The sequence below is a fragment of the Elephas maximus genome, chromosome 8 (genome assembly GCF_024166365.1).
Source record: "Elephas maximus indicus isolate mEleMax1 chromosome 8, mEleMax1 primary haplotype, whole genome shotgun sequence".
Classification (NCBI taxonomy): Eukaryota; Metazoa; Chordata; class Mammalia; order Proboscidea; family Elephantidae; genus Elephas; species Elephas maximus.
The window spans coordinates 47,032,100-47,052,100 of NC_064826.1; the positions used below are offsets into that span (position 1 = coordinate 47,032,100).

The window sequence follows — 20,001 nt, forward strand, 5'->3', positions numbered from 1 at the left end:
CTACTAATTTTAAAAAGTGTAAAAGTAAGCAAGAAATAAGAATAAATGAAAAATACCTTTATGAAAGTAAAACACTGAGTATGTGATTTGTTCCCAAGAGTCAAACTTCGGGCTGTAGCATACACACAAGCTTCCTAGAAGTAAGAAGGTATTTAGTACAGTTTAAAAGAAACTATGCAATAAAAAAAACAGAGTTTCCTAAGGCACTTAACCTTACTTCTATTTATTTAGAAGTTCTTCCTCAACTTACTTCAAAAAATTATTCCCAAATTTTAGTTGTCTATTTACAATTCAACAGTTACTCAGCACGCACTATAAGCAATGGACTATGGTAGGCTATTGAAGCATAGGAAAATAATATGATATCCTGGAAATCTAGAAAAGTGTCCAAAGCTTTACAAGATTTTCCTAACATAGATGTACTGCCATGCCCTCTTATCTAGCTTGTCTTCTGGTCATTACCAATAGTTATGGACTCGTTTATTAAAATGTGTTATCATTTTTCACTTAAAGTTTCCAGTCTTGTGGTTTATCCAGATATAAAGGCAAACTGTGATCTACGTTATGTGGCAATAAGAGCAAACATCATGTGCAAGCCAAACTCCACCCACTTTCAGGTCTCTGAGGACCTTGGCCAAAGATCAGCCCCCAGCATAGGGTGGCCTTTCCAAATAAGCCCTGGCCATCTTCCCTCACCCCATCACTGCAGGACACCCTCAGCCTTCCTATCTCCTCCAGTGTGTAAAACTACACATTATCTCTAGAAGCTGTTGCCACAAATGGGGATGTTATGCTTGAACCCATACTTATAGTCTAATGAGAACATTTATGTGATCAACTGAAATAGAAGATTCCAAGGTAGAAAGGAACTTGACAAGGTGTCAGTGTTTGGAAACCAGGTTTCTAATGCCAGAGTTAATACTAACCAGCTGTGTGAATTCAATTATCGCTTTACTTCAGTGGTCTCACTGTTTCTTCTATTACACTCCATTAGTTACTTTATCAAAGAATCATGGTTAAAATTAAAAAAAAAAAAAAAGAACCCCATTTTTCCCCAAGAAGGCCATTTAAGGACATTTTTTATAAGCATACTGTTATAATATTTATCATTTGTGACAATTTTTAATGACATTTAAAACTGCAATGTAGTATTAAAGGTACATTTTATTGAAAATCCTAAAAATATAAAACAATAAAAAATAATTATTTTATCAGATGAAAATGGAAACAATCCTGTTAGGTGTAAAATTACTGTTATGGCTGCTGAGCACACAGTGATAATAACTTTTTGAAAATTTACAGGTGAGACACTGAGAATAAAAGTAATGCTATTACTAAATAATTTAAAAAATGAAATAATCCTTATAGGTGTTAAAAAAGCCTCCATGTACCACTTAGACTACTTTTCAATAAACATATTGCGAGCTAAAACTATTGGCTTATCTAGTTCTTTTATGTTGTATGAATTCTGATTTCTACATCTATGTAGTATTTTCCCCAGCATTGTAAGAACAATTGAACATTAGTAAGTTAATTCATAAATTGCACAAACCAGTAAGTCTAATAATAAAAAATGAATAATTGATATGCAAGGGGAGGAGGCTACAGTGATATACCTGGTAATAGACTAGAGTTAGAGACATCAGTAAGAACTGATGTTTAGCTTTATATAGTTACAAGGTGGCACAGTGGTTAAGAGCTACAGTGAGCTACAGCTGCTAACCAAAAATGTCAGCAGTTCAAATCCACCAGGCACTCCTTGGAAACCTTGTGGAGCAGTTCTACTCTGTCCTATAGGGTTGTTATATATATGAATCGATTCAACAGCAATAGGTTAGTTAAAATGGTAACATATAGAAATATTTATAGATAACCATATACACACGGGTTAATATATACATATATATTTCTTTCCTGTGTCAGCTGACAGGGCCTAAAACTAACGACACTCCAATAACAATGAGCATACTTATCACTCAAATCTTGGTTTCTAAACACATTTTCCAGGGTTCCATGGAGAAATGGGTAATTCCAGGACTGAGGCAGGAAATATACAACATGAGCCTAGAGCGCCTTGTAGTGCCAGAAAAGTAAGGAAGGGCTAAAATGATGACAACAGCAACAACAAAAAACATTAATTGGTACGCTAATTTGCTACTAATTGGGCTACTGGGAGGATTGGGGAGACAACGACTGTATGAGTCATTGGTTTAAATTAAAAATAATAAAAAGAACAATACAAAAAAAAAAAAAAGACAACCCCTGTCTCAAACAAACCCAGGACAAGCCAGCCCACCCACCTTTGGAAGGTCACAAGGGCACAGGCGCACAGGAGTCAACTGTCCAATATGGTAGCCACTAGCCACATGTGGCTATTGAGCACTTGAAATGTGGTACTGTGGCTGAGGAACTAATTTTTTTATTTCAATTAAAATTTGAGTAGCCACATGTGGTAGTGGCTACTGTATCGGACAATACAGCTCTAGAGCACTCAATCCTCAGAGTTCATTAAACTCACTTGGAATCACAGGTGCCCAGACCCCACCCCAGGTGGGGTCAGAATCTTTCAAAGTGAGAATCAGGCATTAGTAGCAGTATCTTTTAAAACTCCTTAAATGATTCTAATGTACAGCCAACGTTAAGGATCAGATCCAGATTTGAAGGTTCTTGGCTTTTTGGCTTACGAAGTGTAACTGCATTTGAGTTGTGGCGTTGGTGATAAATATTGACTATACCATGGACTTCCAGAAGAACAAACAAATCAGTCATACAAGAAATACAGCCAGAGTGTTCCTTAGAAGGAAAGATGGAGAGGCTAGGGCTCACTTACTTTAGACATGTCATCAGGAAAGACCAATTGCTAGCAAAGGGCATCATGTTTGGTACAGTAGAGGGTCAGCAAAAAACAAGAGAAACCGTCAAGGAGATGGACTGACACAATAGCCACAAGAATAGGCTCAAACATGCCAACGATCATGAAGATGGCACAGGACCAGGAAATGGTTCCTTCTGTTATACATAAGGTCACCATGAGTCGGAAATGACTTGATGGCAGCTAACAACAACAACCAAACTAAAAACAACAACCAATGTATTACCTCAGACGAGTTAATTAAACTCTCTAAGCCTCAGTTTCCTCATCTATAAATGTGAAAAATAATAGAACCTACTTCATAAGGTCTTTATGTGAAAGTTAAATGAAATAATGTATACAACGTTCTGACAAAGAAGTTATATATGGCTATAAGGGATAGCTATTATTAGTTTTATTCCAGGATAATTTTGTTGCTATTTACAAGGAGAAGTCACAGTTTGAAAAGTAAAACATCCTCTTAATGGTGTATCCAGAGATGTTTGATAAATATTCATCAATGATGAAGAAAACATCTCAAAGTTGGCTAGCTTTCAGGAAACCATTTAGACAATGAAGGCTATTATGGACAAAGTTTTCCAAGGGAAATTATCTCATTGGAACAATTATTGAAAGGCCCTATAAAATGCTAAAACACAGGCCTAATTCTGGGAACTTGTGAAGAGCAATTCTTGTAATTGTGAGAACAAAAAGGAAAATTTAGACTTTTCACCACTCATTCCTCCCAGTAGGTGGTGCCCAAGAAAGAATTACGCCATAGACTTAGAACACAGAAGAATGCTCCAAGTGCAGCTTCAGTGTTGGCTATGAAACACGGAAGGAATGAGAACATTTTCTTTCCTCTCACTGTCTTAGAAAGTCTCACTGATTAATTTACCCTCATATTATAAGAGATTTATTAGAAATATTTATGTGGTCTCAGAATCTTAAATCATGCATAAGTGGCCAGACACCAGCAACAGCATTTTCCATACCTTCAACTCTCATGAGCACTCCCACTACCTAGATTTTAACCTCTAATTCCTTCGAAGACAGCTGAGGTCATTTCTTAGGGCAGGGAAACTCAGACAAAGATGCCTTCAAGAATGTCAGAAGTAATGCTGAAAGGCCAAGGTAGCTCCCAATGGCTAAGATGTGACAATTATATGTCAAATATTATTGCATCATCATCATAAATATAAATAGCTGAAATAAGTCGAGTTCGTATAAGGCTCTGAGACCATCAATATTTCTTTTATGAACTTTGTAACATGTTTTCTGGCCTCCAAGTCAGTGGAGAATTAAGCTATTATTCAGGGAGTCATAGACCCTTTGGTCCCTTACTTCCCTAATCCTACTTCACTGGAGTAGTTTTCATTTTTTTAGAAACCACAAAGGTAAAAAAAACTCATTTTGAAAACTGCTTCAGGAACACGTACAGACAATTTACTAGTCAAAAACCAAAAGGTTGTTTCTTTGACTTGCTCCTTCTTGAATGTGGAAGCATCTCATTTGAAATAGGTTGGAATTTTTTGTTTGTTTTTCTATTTCAAGTTGGTTGAGAGAGTTCATTTTCTATGCTCTCAGACATGGCTGAGAAAGCAAAAACAGACTCATTCACATCTAATGCCAGAAAAACCTAACAAATATTTTATCAGATATGTCACAGGTAACCCATTTATAACTTACAGCTGTTAGTGTTCATGAGACATTCCTGCACAAATAAAATGAAAAGAAATAAAAGCCTCATAGAATTAAACCTAATATGATTTTTTACACCCCACAGATTGAAAGTGTAGTACCATAATTGAACCTACCCCAGTCCCTCCACACAAGCTCTGAATCCTATTCTATTCTGAATTCTAAGCAAATTCACTCTACCAGTTAGTCCTCTCTGCTGTGTACTCTCATCTTTTCCCTCTCTACTAGATATGTCCTGTAAACATTAAAGCATACTAGAGTCTCTATAATCTTCAAAAAATAATGTTCCCTAAATCCCGCATCTTCTTGCAGCTGCTGCCTTATGTCTATACATGCTGCTACAACTTCCACATTCCACTTAACCCAGCACAAACAAGAACTCACCTCAATCATCCAACACACTCAGCTTACAGTAACCTCCATGCTGCTAGACCCAATGGACTTCACTTCTCATTTTCTATTGGCAGTTAGCAACTCACTCCTTTTGAAGCCCAGTGATAAAGAAAAACGAATCCCCAAAACATCTTACAATTTAGATGAACCTGGAGGCCATTATGTTGAACAAAATAAGTAAATCACACAAAAAATATTGTATGTTCTCACTTTTATGAAATGACATGAACAAGTAAATATACAGAAACTAATGTTCATTAGTGGTTACCAGGAGAAGGAGGAGAGGGAGTTTTACTCTCTAGATAGTAGTAGACACTTGTTATTTTTGGTGATAGGAAAGGTAACACCGAATGAGAATGAAGTGTACACAGCTTCATGAAGGTAAATAATAATATCACTAAAAAAAAAACACAAGAAAAAAAGAACTCATTGGTAATTGCTATGACATATAATTTTTTTTTTATAATTTTCAAACAACAGTGAACACAACCCAAAAATATATGTGTTGATGTATAAGGATATATGTAGGCATATATATGTATAGATACCAGAAAGATGTTTACCTGTGTTTTATTGACTATGCAGAGGTGTACAACTGTGTGGATCATAACAAATTATGGATAATATTGTGAAGAATGGGAATTCCAGGACACTTAATTGTGTTAATTCAGAACCTACATAGACCAAGACATAGTCATTTGAACAGAACAAGGGAATACTGCATGGTTTAAAGTCAGAAAAGGTGTGAGTCAGGGTTGTATTCTTTCACCATACTTATTCAATCTGTACGCTGAGCAAGTAAGTCAAGAATCTGGGATATATGAAGAACACAGCATCAGGATTGGAAGAAGACTCATTAACAACCTGCAATATGAAGACAGCACAACCTTGCTCACTGAAAGTGAAGCAGACTTGAAGCGCTTACTGATTAAGATCAAAGACTACAGACCTTCAGTATGGATTACACTTCAACATAAAGAAAACAAAAATCTCACAACTAGACTAATAAGCAACATCCTGATAAACAGAGAAAATAATGAAGTTGTAAAGGATTTCACTTTACTTGGATCCACAATCAACACCCATGGAAGAAGCAGTCAAGAAATCAAACGATGCGTTACCTTGGGCAAATCTGCTGGAAAAGACCTCTTTCAAGTGCTGAAAAGCAAAGATGTCACCTTGAGGACTAAAGTGCATCTGACCCAAGCCACGGTATTTTCAATTGCCTCATATGCTTATGAAAGCTGGCCAGTGAATAAGGAAGACCAAAGAAGAATTGATGCATTTGAGTTATAGTGTTGGCGAAGAATACCGAATCCATAATAGACTGCCAGAAGAACACACAGATCTGTCTTAGATAAAGTATAGCCAGAATGCTCTTTAGAAGTGAGGATGGTGAGACTCATGTACTTTGGACATGTTATCAGGAGGGACCACTACCTGGAGAAGAACATCACGCTTGGCAAAGCAGAGTGTCAGCAAAACAGGGGAAGATCATCAACAAGATAGATTGACACAGTGGCTGCAACAACTGGCTCAGACATAGCAATGATTGTGAGGATGGTGCAGGACTGGGCAGCATTTAGTTCTGTTGTATATAGGGTTGCTATGAGTTGAAACTGACTTGATGGCATCTAACAGCAACAACATATAATATGTGTCTATACAGGTACACACCCTCTACTCACTTATCAACATAGTTAGGTTCCAGAGATCAGGCCGTTATGTGAAATCTGCATTATACAAAAATGGAGGACTACCACACCAGATCACAAAATGAAGTATGACTACATCATTATATAACTGCCAAATTACATCATTACCTAGCTGTCAAATTATATCATTACGTAACTACCAAACCTCTGAGAATCATGGCCCATACAAGTTGACATATAATCTTAACCATCACAGCCAGCATTACTCTCACCTCACACCTCAGTATTTGTTACCGCCAGATGTACATTGTTAATGTGTAAAATAGTCAGATAGTATATTTTTTACTGTTGTCATAAATGGGAAACGTCGGGTAACAAAATAATTGATAAGTGGGGAGAAGGTGTACATATGTATGTGTGTGCATATGTATATACTCATATATATATAATAAAACACATAGGGAGTACAGTTATGGATACTTCTTAGATATAACCAAACACCTGACAGGATTAGTGTTCTGGGATTGAAGGCATAGGACCATAGTCTCATGGGACAACTTGGTAAACTGGCATCATATAGTTCATAAAGTTTATGTTCTACATCCTAGTTTGGTGAGTAGTGTCCTGGGATCTTAAAAGCTTGAGAGCGGCCATCTAAGTTACAACTATTGGTCTTTACTCACCTGGAACAAAAGAAGGAAATCAAAACTCAAAGAAGAAACTAGTCTACAGGGCTAATATTCTACACGAACCATGGCCTCATCTACGCTGAGACCAGAAGAATTAGATGGTTCCCAGGTACCACTACTGATCACTCTGATCAGGGCCACAATAGATAGATCCTGATAGAATGGGAGAACAATGTGGACCAGAACCTCAAATTCTTTTTAAAAAATCCAGATTTGCTGGACTGGTTGAGACTGGAGGACTCCCTGCAACTATTGCCCCGAGATCCTCTTTAAGCTTTGAACCAAAACAAATCCCTGAGGTCACATTTTAGCTCAATAACAGATTGGCTTACAAAATAAAGAATATCACCTGTGAGTACTATGCTCCTTAAAAAAATCATCTATATGAGACCAGATGATCAATGGTCACCTGAAATCAAACATGAGAAAGTAAGGGAACAGGAAAACTAGATTAATGGAAATGGAACAACCAGAATGGAAATACTGAGAATGTTCACACGTTGTGAAGAATGTAGCCAATGTCACTGAACAATCTGTGTATAAAATAGAATGGGAAACTAAACTGCTGTGCAAACCTTCACCAAAAATACAATAAAATTTCATTTAAAAAATAAAATAAAATGTCATAATAAGAGAAAAAAAAACCTTCAATGACTTCTCAATCTTCTTTGGACAAAATCTATAATCCTTCCATGGTATATAAAGCCCTACATAATCTGCCCCCTGCCTATCACTCCAGATCTCTCTCACAATACTGTCCCCTTTGTTTACTCTACTTCGGCCATCCTAGTCTTAGTTTATGTATATCCATCAAGTCTCAGCTGAAATATCACTTCTTTCCCTGAACCCCCCCAAAATAGGGTTATAGAGGGACTCATGTGGTGACAGGGACCTTGGATGAATAGGAAAAAGGGGATGTACTATAAACAAGTAAGAGTAGGGAAGGGGCAATTTGTTGGACTAAGACAGAATGGGATGGAATGTCTTGGAGAGAAGGAGAAATAGGAATGGACTGGCTGAACTAGAACATTTTTGAAGACACTAGTGTCATCTATTAAACTTCCATTATTACCTCTCATGGCTTCCTGTACTCCTCATTCATAATATTTACCATGATTCTATTTAAATACCTATGTGTATGCTTATTTAATGTCTAAAATCCACATAAAACTGTATCCTCTATATGAATAAAAATTAGGACAGTTTCGCTCATCATTGCATCCTTAATACCTAGCACACAGTAGGTGCTTAATAAATGTTTGCTCTCTGGGTAAATACCACATAATTTGGTTTTAAAGGAATACAACCTAAGTACAGGTGCTAATCAAGTAGTAATGTTCACTCAAGTTGGAATGTTAAAGACGGCTATGAGATTTTGTTATTAGAGTGGTTTATTTAGATGATTATTAAGGTTAGTTAATAAGCAGTTTTTTCACCAGATTCATTAAATTTAATCATACTCTTTCCCTCTTGTTTTCAAGTATTCCTTTTCCCTCCCCATTTTCCCTATCTACACTAAACAGCTATTAAGGCACAGAATACTGTCCACTAATAACTTCATGTCAAGCTTCGGTTATTAGGTTAGTAGGTTATAGCATGGCTCTTGAGGCCAAGTAAATGGGTTTAGAGTTCAATCATGTCAGTAACCCTGACTCAGAAAGCACCCCTATCACCTGATGCCATTTATTAAAAGATGGAGACGGTGAGAAAATGTATACTGACTAAATACAACTCCGTCTCCTTTATTGGAACAATAATGCAAATAATATCTATTAGGACAATAACCCTGCTAATTGTGACTTTTTAATAAAGGTAGCAGATGTGCAAAATTATTGTAAAGCAAATAATCTGGCATATGCAAGTCCATATGATTGCTTATGTAGGAATGTGGTTCTGCTATATTTCATTTTCAAGATCTATACAGATAAACAATGACTAAAGTTTATATACAGCTCAAGTATAATTAGGTATACTGATGACCGCTGGTTCTACCTGTTTTGTTGGTAAAAACACACAGACTCAGGTGTTTGGATAATTCCTCTTGGTCTTGAAGATAATCACATCCAAAGTTCACAAGCCTAGGGACGTAACAGATAAAAAATTGTTGAGTGCATTTGAAAATATGTTTCCTAATAAAGGATTTGAGTACCCACTATAATATAGACCCAAAAGTAGAGACATATCCCTGAGAAATTTAAGAAGACAAAATGCTTTTTTTGTTGTTAAGAAATTCTATAAAAGAGTCAAGAACAGTTATTTAAAAAAAAAATGGTATATAAATGGCATGGCACTGGCAATAGAAAGAAAATGTTATTTTCAAATTATGTTTTTATAACTTTTTTCTGATTAAGAGTAATACATATATAATGTTTCAAAAGAAGCACAACTAATTGTTCATATATGCTAAAATGAAGCTAGTGAAATCTATAACAATTTAGGATTATCATTACTCTAATTCAGGAAGACTTTCATTTCTTCTGTGCTCTGATGACCTTGCGTTTATCTCTTCAAAAGCGCCTTGTGTTTTTACCACATGTAAAATAATCTGGGGAGTGAGGTGGGAGGGAGAGGCCTCACCTTCTGTATAAAAAGCAAAACAGAAAATAATACGCAATATATTCATCTGAGACACAAATGGGTTGACCTGTGACATGTTCTTTGACAGCAACAAGGAAAGCATTTTGGCGTTTGGTTCTAAATGTAGCTCTCTGACTCACTGAATCCTTTTATTTAATCACAGGGAGAAGAGCAGTTCCATGAATGGAAATGAATGGAGATGCCATACAGAAATAAACGGCTAACGAAAATCAATACAAATGACTTTACATGTTAAAGCCTGTGTTCACACTTGATAAAGTTGTTTATATTCCCTATCGAGAACAGGATTGTATAAAGAAAATACACACACAGGAACAGAATTTCAAATCACCCTTTTATCTGCACACCATGGATTAGGTATAAATCTAATCATTTTGCCCACACGAACATCTAGAAAAATTAATCCCACTCTATGAGTCACTTACTTAAATCCTGAGTCATTTAATGATATGTCCAAGGGTGCTGCAAACTGTCAAAAATCAGGAGAAAACAAACCCAAAAATGATGTTAATTAAGTGATGATCTTCCTGAAAACCAGAGCAAGCCTGACAATGCTGTGCATGCCTAATGATGAAGAGCCCATTGAACCACCAGTACCCTCAGCACAGAAAGTCTCCACTGGGGATATTTCAGAGTTTACATTCAAAACCTGATGTGTATTTATTTCTTAAAAGGCTAGCACTTGGCAAACTTTGAATTTGGATGTCATAAACACATTATATAACAGGCCAGTTGGAAGCAATAGCCTTTAATAAGACACAGATGACCACTTAAGTGAGGAAGGACTAGGTGTCTTTAGAAAGAGGGGGCTCTTTGTGAGTGAACAAAAAAAGGGGGGGTAAATATAAACCCCTCTTGTGATTGTATGATATCAATCTGAACTTTTAGTTCAATATAAGTCCTTGTCAAGAAAACTAACAACGTACTATTTATCATAAAGGTATTACTGACTCCACATTACAAGTTTACCACTCCAAATATTAGCTGTTTCAGGAATGATACTAGGCTTTTACTATTTAAACTTTACTCTGTCATTGACTTCTTACCTTAGTCTCAAATCCACCATCTTCACAAGTCTTTTTGGGTCAAATAACTTGTAAGCACTTAAAGCTATCTGCTACAGACCACACCTATTGCCCTCTACAAATCCCACTGTTGTTTCTTTAATGCCAGGCACTCTGTTAGTAGATAGGTTTCCTATGTGTGCTCTTCTAATCAACCTTATTAATTGCATTTGCTTTAGAGCTGATGCCCTAAGATGGCAAGAACTATTTTACTTGCTTGCACAAGTGACTAACACAACATCAAGAATGCTAAAATGCTGTTATGATAACAACTCTCTTAAAAAGCGGCAGTGGGGAATAATTTGAAGGCCAGAGTAGCAGGGGTGGGGGTTTGGGAACCATGGCTTAAGGGGATATCTAGGTCAACTGGCATAATAAAATCTATTAAGAAAACTTTCTGCATCCCACTTTGGAGGGTGGTGTCTGGGGTCTTAAATGCTAGCAAGCGGCCATCTAAGATGCATCAATTGGTCTCAACCCACCTGGAGCAAAGGAGAAGAACACCAAAGACACAGGGTAATTATGAGCCCAAGAGACAGAAAGAGCCACATAAACCAGAGACTACATCAGCCTGAGACCAGAAGGACTAGATGGTGCCCAGCTACAACTGATGACTACCCTGACAGGGCACACAACATAGAACCCCTGAAGGAGCAGGAGAGCAGTGGGATGCAGACCTCATATTTTCCTAAAAAGACCAGACTTAATGGGCTGACTGAGACTGGAAGGACCCCAGGTCTTCTGTTAGTCCAAGACTGGAACCATCCCCAAAGCCAACTCTTCAGACAGGGATTGGGCTGGACTATTTTTTTTATAAGATAGAAAATGATATTGGTGAGGAGTGAGCTTTTTGGCTGAAGTAGACACATGAGACTATGTGGGTGGCTCCTGTCTGGAGGGGAGATGAGAAGGCAGAGGGGGACAGAAGCTAGCTGAATGGACATGGGAATACAGGGTGGAGAGGAGTATGCTGTCTCATTAAGGGGAAAGCAACTAAGAAGGAGTACATAGCAAGGTATGTATAAGATTTTGTATGAGAGACTGACTTGATTTGCAAACTTTCACTTAAAGCACAATAAAAATTTTTTTTTAATTTAAAAAAAAGTTGGGGCAGGGGTGCAACATGTTTAAAAATTTCCTGTAGGCCAATCACATTCTGTCTGGACTTACCATTAGAGTAAAGCTCTCATCAGCATTAAACTGGATGCATTTTAAGATACTCCTTGATTTCTAAAAGAGAAAATAATTAGAATAAAGGACATACTACCAAAAATAAACAAAAACTCTAGTAAAAAAAAAAGAGAGAGAGAGAGAGAAGAAAGCAAACAGTACTGAAAACATTTTAATTATTTTTAACAACCTTCATTGGCTGCCCTCTACCAATGAAAATACAGTGATAAATTACCATCATGAAAATGTCAAAGATCAAATTGTTCCTCACAAAAGGAGGGCCAGCAGACTAGTTTTTACCTTCAGGTCAATGTAGTATAGTCTCTGCTCTAACATATCCCACTGAGCCCAGACAAAATCCTCAGCTACTCTGTCTCTTGGGAGATGGCCAGAATTTTTAATCACCTAAAGAGACAAAAAGTTTTTAAAACATAAATAATTATTTTAAAATATAGAACGCATTTGGAATTCATCATTATTTTTCATTTTCAACTTAAAGTACATGTAAATATCTCACTTTTACCAGTCCCTCTCTCCTCCCAACATACACACACAAACACACGGGCAGTCTTTCCAGAAAGGTTTTATGGCAGCATTTCATTACTTGCTCTTCCCAAATACTCTATAATGTATTGTGTTATTCTTGTCCTTAATTTAGTAGACGGGCTGGGGCTGTTGAAGGCAAAGCCACATCTACCACAAATCAACAGCTTGGTTAATAGGAGATTCAGAGCTTCCTGTTCTTGACATAATCTACTCAGTCAGGTCTCTGCAGGCAAGAGGCCTTAACTACCATAGACAGAGGCTCTGGTGCCAAGGAAAAACTCATGCCTGGTAAGGGGAGTACTGGATAATGACCCCAGTTGTGCCATAAACTATCCATGTGGTTTTGGGCATGCTTCTTAGCTTTGTGTCTTCCACAATGAATATGATGATATTGCTCATCTGTCGGTATTACTTAACTACTTATCCTGCAAGACCAGACTTAGGCATTCCTTCTGTGCAAAGCCTTCTCTCATGTTCCAAGGAATACAGCAAGGTTGCCCAAGTCTGTGTTCCCATGGCCCTTTGGCATGCCTCTATTACAGTTACATTTTCATGTGTGCCCTAAGTCTCTCCCAGTGAGTATGTACTCTCCTACAGCACCTTTGTATTCGTGATGTATTTTTTCTAGCATGTAATACTATTCCAGGAATGCTTGTTCAAAAGAAGAAAAATGAAATAAGAGGTGCACAGTAAATTGCCAAGGACATTACAAATGTAAAATATAGAATGTTAGAATCAGAAGAGATGACCGTAACCATCTAATCCAACCCCTTTACTTTATAGATGAGAGAACCAAAGCCCAGAGAGGTTAAGTTACGCTATAGCTAGTTCAACCAAGGGCCAGCCGGGGCTCCTTCATTATTTCAGCTGACCTAAAATAACTTGACAGAAGGAGTCAGAAATTCGCCTTCCTCAAAATGCTCATGAAACAAAAGTAATCTATATTGGCATAGATGAGTATATAATGAAGAGAGATTGAGGAAGAAAAATGAGGAAAAATGAGCTTCAGGTTGGTCCATATAATAGGGACTTTTCCTCTGAGCTAACTTGGAACTGAAAGGAGGCTCATGGCATGAGGAGTTGTACATCTTTATGGCTTGCTTGCCCAGGTCCATTACATTTAGGCTGGAGGAAAATGAGGATGGAGAAAACAAAAATTCCAAGAGTACTTGTCCAATAGCAACCCATCCTGTTTCCATTTTTCTGAAATTTGTTAGGTTGGATAGATTTGGAAACCGTTTCAGAAAAGGTGTATACTGAGAAGAACACAAACATTGGAGTATGGTATACCCAGATTCAAATCTCAGTCTTTTCCCTTTCTAGAGTTATCTCACGTCTGTGAGCCTCGCTTACCTTCTCTCTAAAAATGGGGATAATTAGTAATGCCACCTCTCATACAGGAATACTGTGAGGAATACATGAAACTTTGGATTGAATTGTGTACTCCAAAAATATGTGTTGTAAATCCTAACCCCTACAACTGTGGATGTAATCCCTTTTGGGAATAAGGTTTTCTTTCTTATGTTAATGAGACCATATCAGCGTAGGTTGTGTTTTAAGCCAATCACTTTCAGATACAAAAAGAGCAGATTAGATGCAGAAGCAGGGATGCAAGAATGAGGAAAAATAGATGTCACCTGGTGATCTCCAACAAATGCCAGGAAGAATGCTGGAGATGCTGAGTCAAGAGTTTTCACCCAGAGAAGACAAAGAGGGCCTTCCCTTAGAGCTGGCACTCTAAATTCAGACTTCCAGCCTCCTAACTGTGAGAAAATAAATTTCTGTTCAATAAAGCCACCTGCTTCTGTTACAGCAGCACTAACACACGTGGAATCACACACTGCCTGGCTCACAGCTGTGAAAAGCTCTTGTCTAAGCCTTTAAGAATGACAGAAGCACCTCACTGAAGACTGCATGTGGAGAAGAAAATGCTAAGGTTGCACAGTCTTGTCTGGCAGAATCCTTTCTGGGCTCCTGACAAGTGCACCTTCCCCTTACGTCCCCTGCAGTGACTCCTTCAGCTCCCAAACCCTCTTCAAACAAGCTAGGCCTCTGCCTATACTCCATCCCACTTCCCAACCCTAGTGTTTATTTAGCTCTCTCCTCTAAACTCTCACCACTGTCTTTGGGTTTCTGCCTTGGTCTTTCCTCTCTGGCTCTGCCATCTTCTGACCACTAGCTCTGCTCCTGACCTCCCATCCATTTAGCCACTGGTGGTCCAGGGCTCTAGCCACACACTTTCTCCTGGTCATTTCCCAGCCAAATCTATAGATTTGAGGCTTTCAATAGTAGACACATAATTAATGCATGCCACTTTCCCTTTTAATTTTTTCTGTATAACTTTCTTCAATATTAAAATCATCAGAGAAAGCTATTTTGCCGAATGAAGGCTATTATTTAAATATTGACAGGAATAATTTTTAACATCAGTAAAAACATCAAGAAAATGACAAATAACCCAACAGAAAAATAGACAAGAATATATTTAAGCAATTTTCAGAAAAGCAAATTCGAACAGCCAATAAACAGGAAAAGATGCTCAAACTCACTAATATTAAAGGAAATACAGACTAAATAGTAATAAATATCAACTTACACCCATCAAATTAGAAACATGTTTTTAAAGAGCACCTGTACTTTTATTAGTGACATAATAAGATAGAGGGAAAAGGTATGCTTATATTTTGCTTGTAAAACTATGAATTGTTTAAAAATTTTTGGAAAGCAATCTGGCAAAATCTGTTGACATGCTAAAAATACATATACCCATCGGCTCAACAATCCATCCCTGAGGATTTAGCCCAACAAAATATATATTCCAATATGTAAAGTTATAGATACAAAAACATTTATTAATGCAATTTGTAACACACACCACAAAACTGGCAATCAGATGTTCAAATATGAGAAAATGGTTGAAAATTGTGTACATCCACACAAGGGATTATTATATCCTTCTAAAGAGAAAGAATTGGAGTGATTCAAGTTGACTTACAGGTAATTGCACAGAGTGGAATGAGGAAAGAGTGAATAATAACAAACGAACCCCTATGTGTGTCATGGGTGAAGGTAGCAGATTACATGAATACGGAAGAAGATACGAAAGGATACGTACCAGGTTATAAACAAAAGCTAGCAGTGAAAAGGAAAGGGAGAAGTGGAAAACAAGCAAAAAAGAGAAGAAAATTATATCATGTAACCCCAGCAAATATGTTACTATTTCATTTATTGTATGTGTATGTGCATAAACAGTCTTAAAAAAAAATAGTTAAATGTTTATTTAGTAACCTAAGAGGTACTGCTGCTAATCAAAAGGTCAGCAGTTCGAATCCAGCAGCTGCTCCTTGGAAACCCTATGGGGCAGTTCTACTCTGTCCTATAGGATTGCTATGAGTCAGAATCAACTCAACGACAATGGTTTTCTAGGGATACATCTGCTATATTAAGTAAAAATCAAACACAAAAGTGACAGATTAACATATATATTATGATCTCATTTTGGTAAAAACAAATGAGCCTCAATATATGTGGGCCAATATATGCAGTAGCACAATGGTTAAGCTCTAGGCTGCTAACCGAAAGGTTGGTGGTTTGAATCTACCCAGCAGTTTTGCAGGAGAAAGACCTGGTGATCTATTCCTATAAAGATCGCAGCCTAGAAAATCCTATGGGGCATTTCTATTCTGTCACATGAGGTCGCCATGAATTGAAAATCAACTGAATAGCACATAACAACAACAACAACATATATGCCCCTAACCTTGTATATGTTTGCATAAGCAAGGTAAAAGGTGTAGAAAGACTCTTATTAGGCTATTATCACTAGCTACCTCAGGAGATTGAAATTGGAAGACAGGATAGAGATCATATATCTTTGTGTTGTTTTACATGTTACAACAAGCACATCTATAATTTGAAAGATGTCAAAGAAAGAAAATGTTATATATCAATAATATTAATTTATCTTCAATAGAAATGCAGCTCTTAGTGGAAAAGCAAGCAAAAGGAATTTTGAGTCTTTACCACTTTATTTCCATCTTCTTGGATGACTTGGATATGAAATTGTTCAATGTCTTAAAAATAAAAACAGCAGAAAGATAATTTAAGCTTCATGAAAAATATGAGTACTTTATTTACCAGACAGTTGTAAATAAATTTTTCTAAAAGCAATGCAGATTAAACAACAGCTATAAATCTGACAGTAATCTCACAATAAAAGTTAAAAAAAAAGAAAAACCACCTTTCTCTACCCTCCCACCCTTTACAGTCTATTTCAAGTCCAATATTTACTTCACTCTTCATATCAACAATATATGAAGCTTTAAAAATAAATAAATAAAAACACCAACACTAACAATACATGAAGGTTTTTACCCTGCTGATTCTGTAGGTTCCCTCAACAAGTGTTTGCCTCCCCTATCCGATCAGTCTTAAAAAGACGGGCCCACATGGCCGGGTTTAACTTTCAATTTTCAAATATCAAACACCTCTTTGTATAAGCAAATCAGATAGAAAACTCATTACACAAGATAATTTGGGGAGACATTTTTATACAGGTCAATTTCATGCTAGCAAAACCCTAAACACTTTAAGTTAATTTGTGGATGGTCCCTTTCAACCAGTAAGCAATTTAGATTAAAAAAAAAAAGCCACATTTATCTTCTACCATTCCTACTTACAAAATGTGAGACAGATGATTGCACGAATGTGTGTGAAACTGAACATGAACCTAAGCCCTCAGGCCTGTCCTAACTATAAATCAGCCGTTTCACCTTCTAACATGAAAGACGGTTTTACTAGACAATATCCACCAGTGAATTTTGCTCTTTTTTCCCCAAAACTTGAAAGCATTTTGGAAGGACATAACCTTCTATGTCCCAGTTTTATTTGCCTCTCCCTCAATTTGACCAAGTTAGTATGTGTCCTCAAGTCCTGTCATGGAGTTCTTCTAGCTAGTAAAGCCTTTTCCTCTCTCCGTATATCCTTATCCACTTGGACAGAGATCCTAAAGAAAGATGTACTAAAAAGGAGGGAAATGACCTGCACGACTGTTCTACAAACATTTTACCATGTGACACCATTGAAAATCTACATATGCAGGAGCCCATCATTCCTAGGATGAGAAAACTGAGCAAAGACTGAGGGAACAACACATGGGGCTGAGAAGGAAAAGTCCTTGCCCAGGAGTCCTGGATATGAAAGGGACAACAAAGGTCAGTGGACCCGCAGCACTGGCAAGTGGACATCTAGAAAATTCAATCACGTCCCACACTTCACTAGGATATCATGGCCCCTTCATGAAGTCGCCTAAAGGTATACTTACATTTCTCTTCTGAAATCAGTAACAGATGGTTCTCTGAAAGAGGGTGGCTTTCAACACGTGGGTAGAGGAACTGTAAAAATAAAATTGGTCAAAATCATAAGCAGCTACCTTGCTTGCATAAATATTTCAGAAGATGTGATTGATCACTGTACTACTTATACACTATACAAGGGACTGGTAAGCACAGAAGAGTTTAGGGGATTTGCAAGCACTCACACATTACATGTCAAAGCAAGCAGGAACACTTTCAGGAGCTCGGTTTTCCAGGGGGAAACTGATCTCAAGTCTCACATTATCATAATTAATTTACACAGCAAAGCTAAATTTATTTCTAGGGCTGGTACTTCCTTTTTGGAATATGTGATATGGAAGTCAATCAGAAACAACGTAAACAACATTTACACAGAATGTTCTATTTTGTAAAATAGAACGAGAGATCAATACATTTGTTGTGCAAGTACGGCTAACACTCAATTTGAGAGTAAAGTAAACATGTGCTTGCCTAAACTTCTAAAGTCCCACATCCAAGAGACAAAGTACAACATAACCAGGGACTTTCCAAGAAAGGGCAGTGAATCACAGGGCGGCAAGGGGTTGAGGATTTACGAGCCTCAAAGCACAGAATGACAGACCCTGGGAAGAAAAGGCTTGATCCACCCCACTGCTGAGTCTCTGGGCTCTCCCATATGTGCCAGCCATATATCGATCTGTCTACACAACAAATCAGGCATCCAGAAACACAAGGTGATCCCCTACTTTTAAAGCCAGACCCGACCCTGTCGGCTGTGCTAATGAAGGAAAGCTGGTGTCAAATGCATCATGACAGAACTCCAGTGACTTAATTCTTTCATCGTCAAAAGGGTTAAGCCATGTTATAGACAGCAGCCTCTCTAAACACTAGAAAAAATTTTTGACAAATATATTACCTAACTTTTCACAATAATAAATTGGAAATAGAACTGATAGATTTTTTAAATTATTTGTAGTCAACTCCTCCTTTTGGAAGTGAAAAATAAAATACTGTCTATATTTAGCAACAGTCTTAAAATTATAGACAGCAATACAGAATAGCTACAAAAATAATGTAGAACTTATTTCATGATTTGTGAAATTGTGCACATGAAATAGGATACTTTGGGTATTGAAGTTGAAGAGAAGCAAAGGGGAGTGACAGCACATATATAATAGAGAAGAAAACCCTCAGAGCCTCAAAATGAGGGGATGATCCCACAGAAGATCATATGGCTTCCCCCCATATCTACAGAGACAGCAGCCTGCGGATGCCTGCTTAGAAATGTGAGCTGGCCTAAGGTGCTAAAGAGCTGTAACTTTTCAAGTTTTATCTGGTCTTTATGTGGCAATCAACGAGAACGTGGCTTTTTTAATAGTTCCATTTGAGTTGTTGTTTTTCTTTGTATTATGAGGCAGCCTTAGGGCAAGTTTTGTAAGCTAGAAAATGAATAGGTTTCCAATACAGCTCTACAAAAGTATACAAGGTGTTTTTGGTGTTGTGAATAGGAATCTATACAGACTATGTTGCATTTAGGAAAATGTTTTCTTCACAAATATGGAATTAGACTCTGAGATTAATATTTGTCTTTGGGAGGTATATAATATAGGTGCTTAGAATGTAGAAGGGTGTGTGTGTGTGTGTGTGTGTGTGCATGCACACGCCATCACCCACTGGAATTATCTTCTGAAAGATCTACCTCACGCTGCAGTTGTTGTTCGTTAGGTATCATCGAGTCAATTTTTATTCACTGCAACCCCATGTGACAGAGTAGAACTGCTGGGGAAGACATCTCAAAAGGTACCAGACTTGGGATCCAAACTTCACATAGCACTGTCCTGCTCAAGTTCCTCCATGAAGATGCAACATGTGAATGTTTGGTAAGAAAAAAGATAGCTAGATCCCAGGGTAAAAGCAAACTCAGTAAACAGCAGGTGGCATTTCCTTGTAGGAGGGTATGGAGAAAAGGTGGGCATTTGTCATGGGTGGTGGTTTGGAGAA

General features: G+C 37.4%; 1 protein-coding gene across 1 annotated transcript in view; it reads right to left on the reverse strand.

Annotated features, from left to right (window-relative positions):
* GSAP (gamma-secretase activating protein) overlaps positions 1 to 20,001 on the reverse strand; it is a 99,602-nt gene that overhangs the window by 44,962 nt on the left and 34,639 nt on the right. Inside the window, exons 7-13 of the mRNA XM_049893082.1 lie at positions 17,991 to 18,060; positions 16,691 to 16,740; positions 12,422 to 12,526; positions 12,122 to 12,181; positions 10,313 to 10,356; positions 9,282 to 9,367; positions 57 to 134 (exon numbers count right to left, since the gene is read on the reverse strand). Of these exons, the coding sequence (XP_049749039.1) occupies positions 57 to 134; positions 9,282 to 9,367; positions 10,313 to 10,356; positions 12,122 to 12,181; positions 12,422 to 12,526; positions 16,691 to 16,740; positions 17,991 to 18,060 (493 nt within the window). The remainder of the gene's footprint in view (positions 1 to 56; positions 135 to 9,281; positions 9,368 to 10,312; positions 10,357 to 12,121; positions 12,182 to 12,421; positions 12,527 to 16,690; positions 16,741 to 17,990; positions 18,061 to 20,001) is intronic.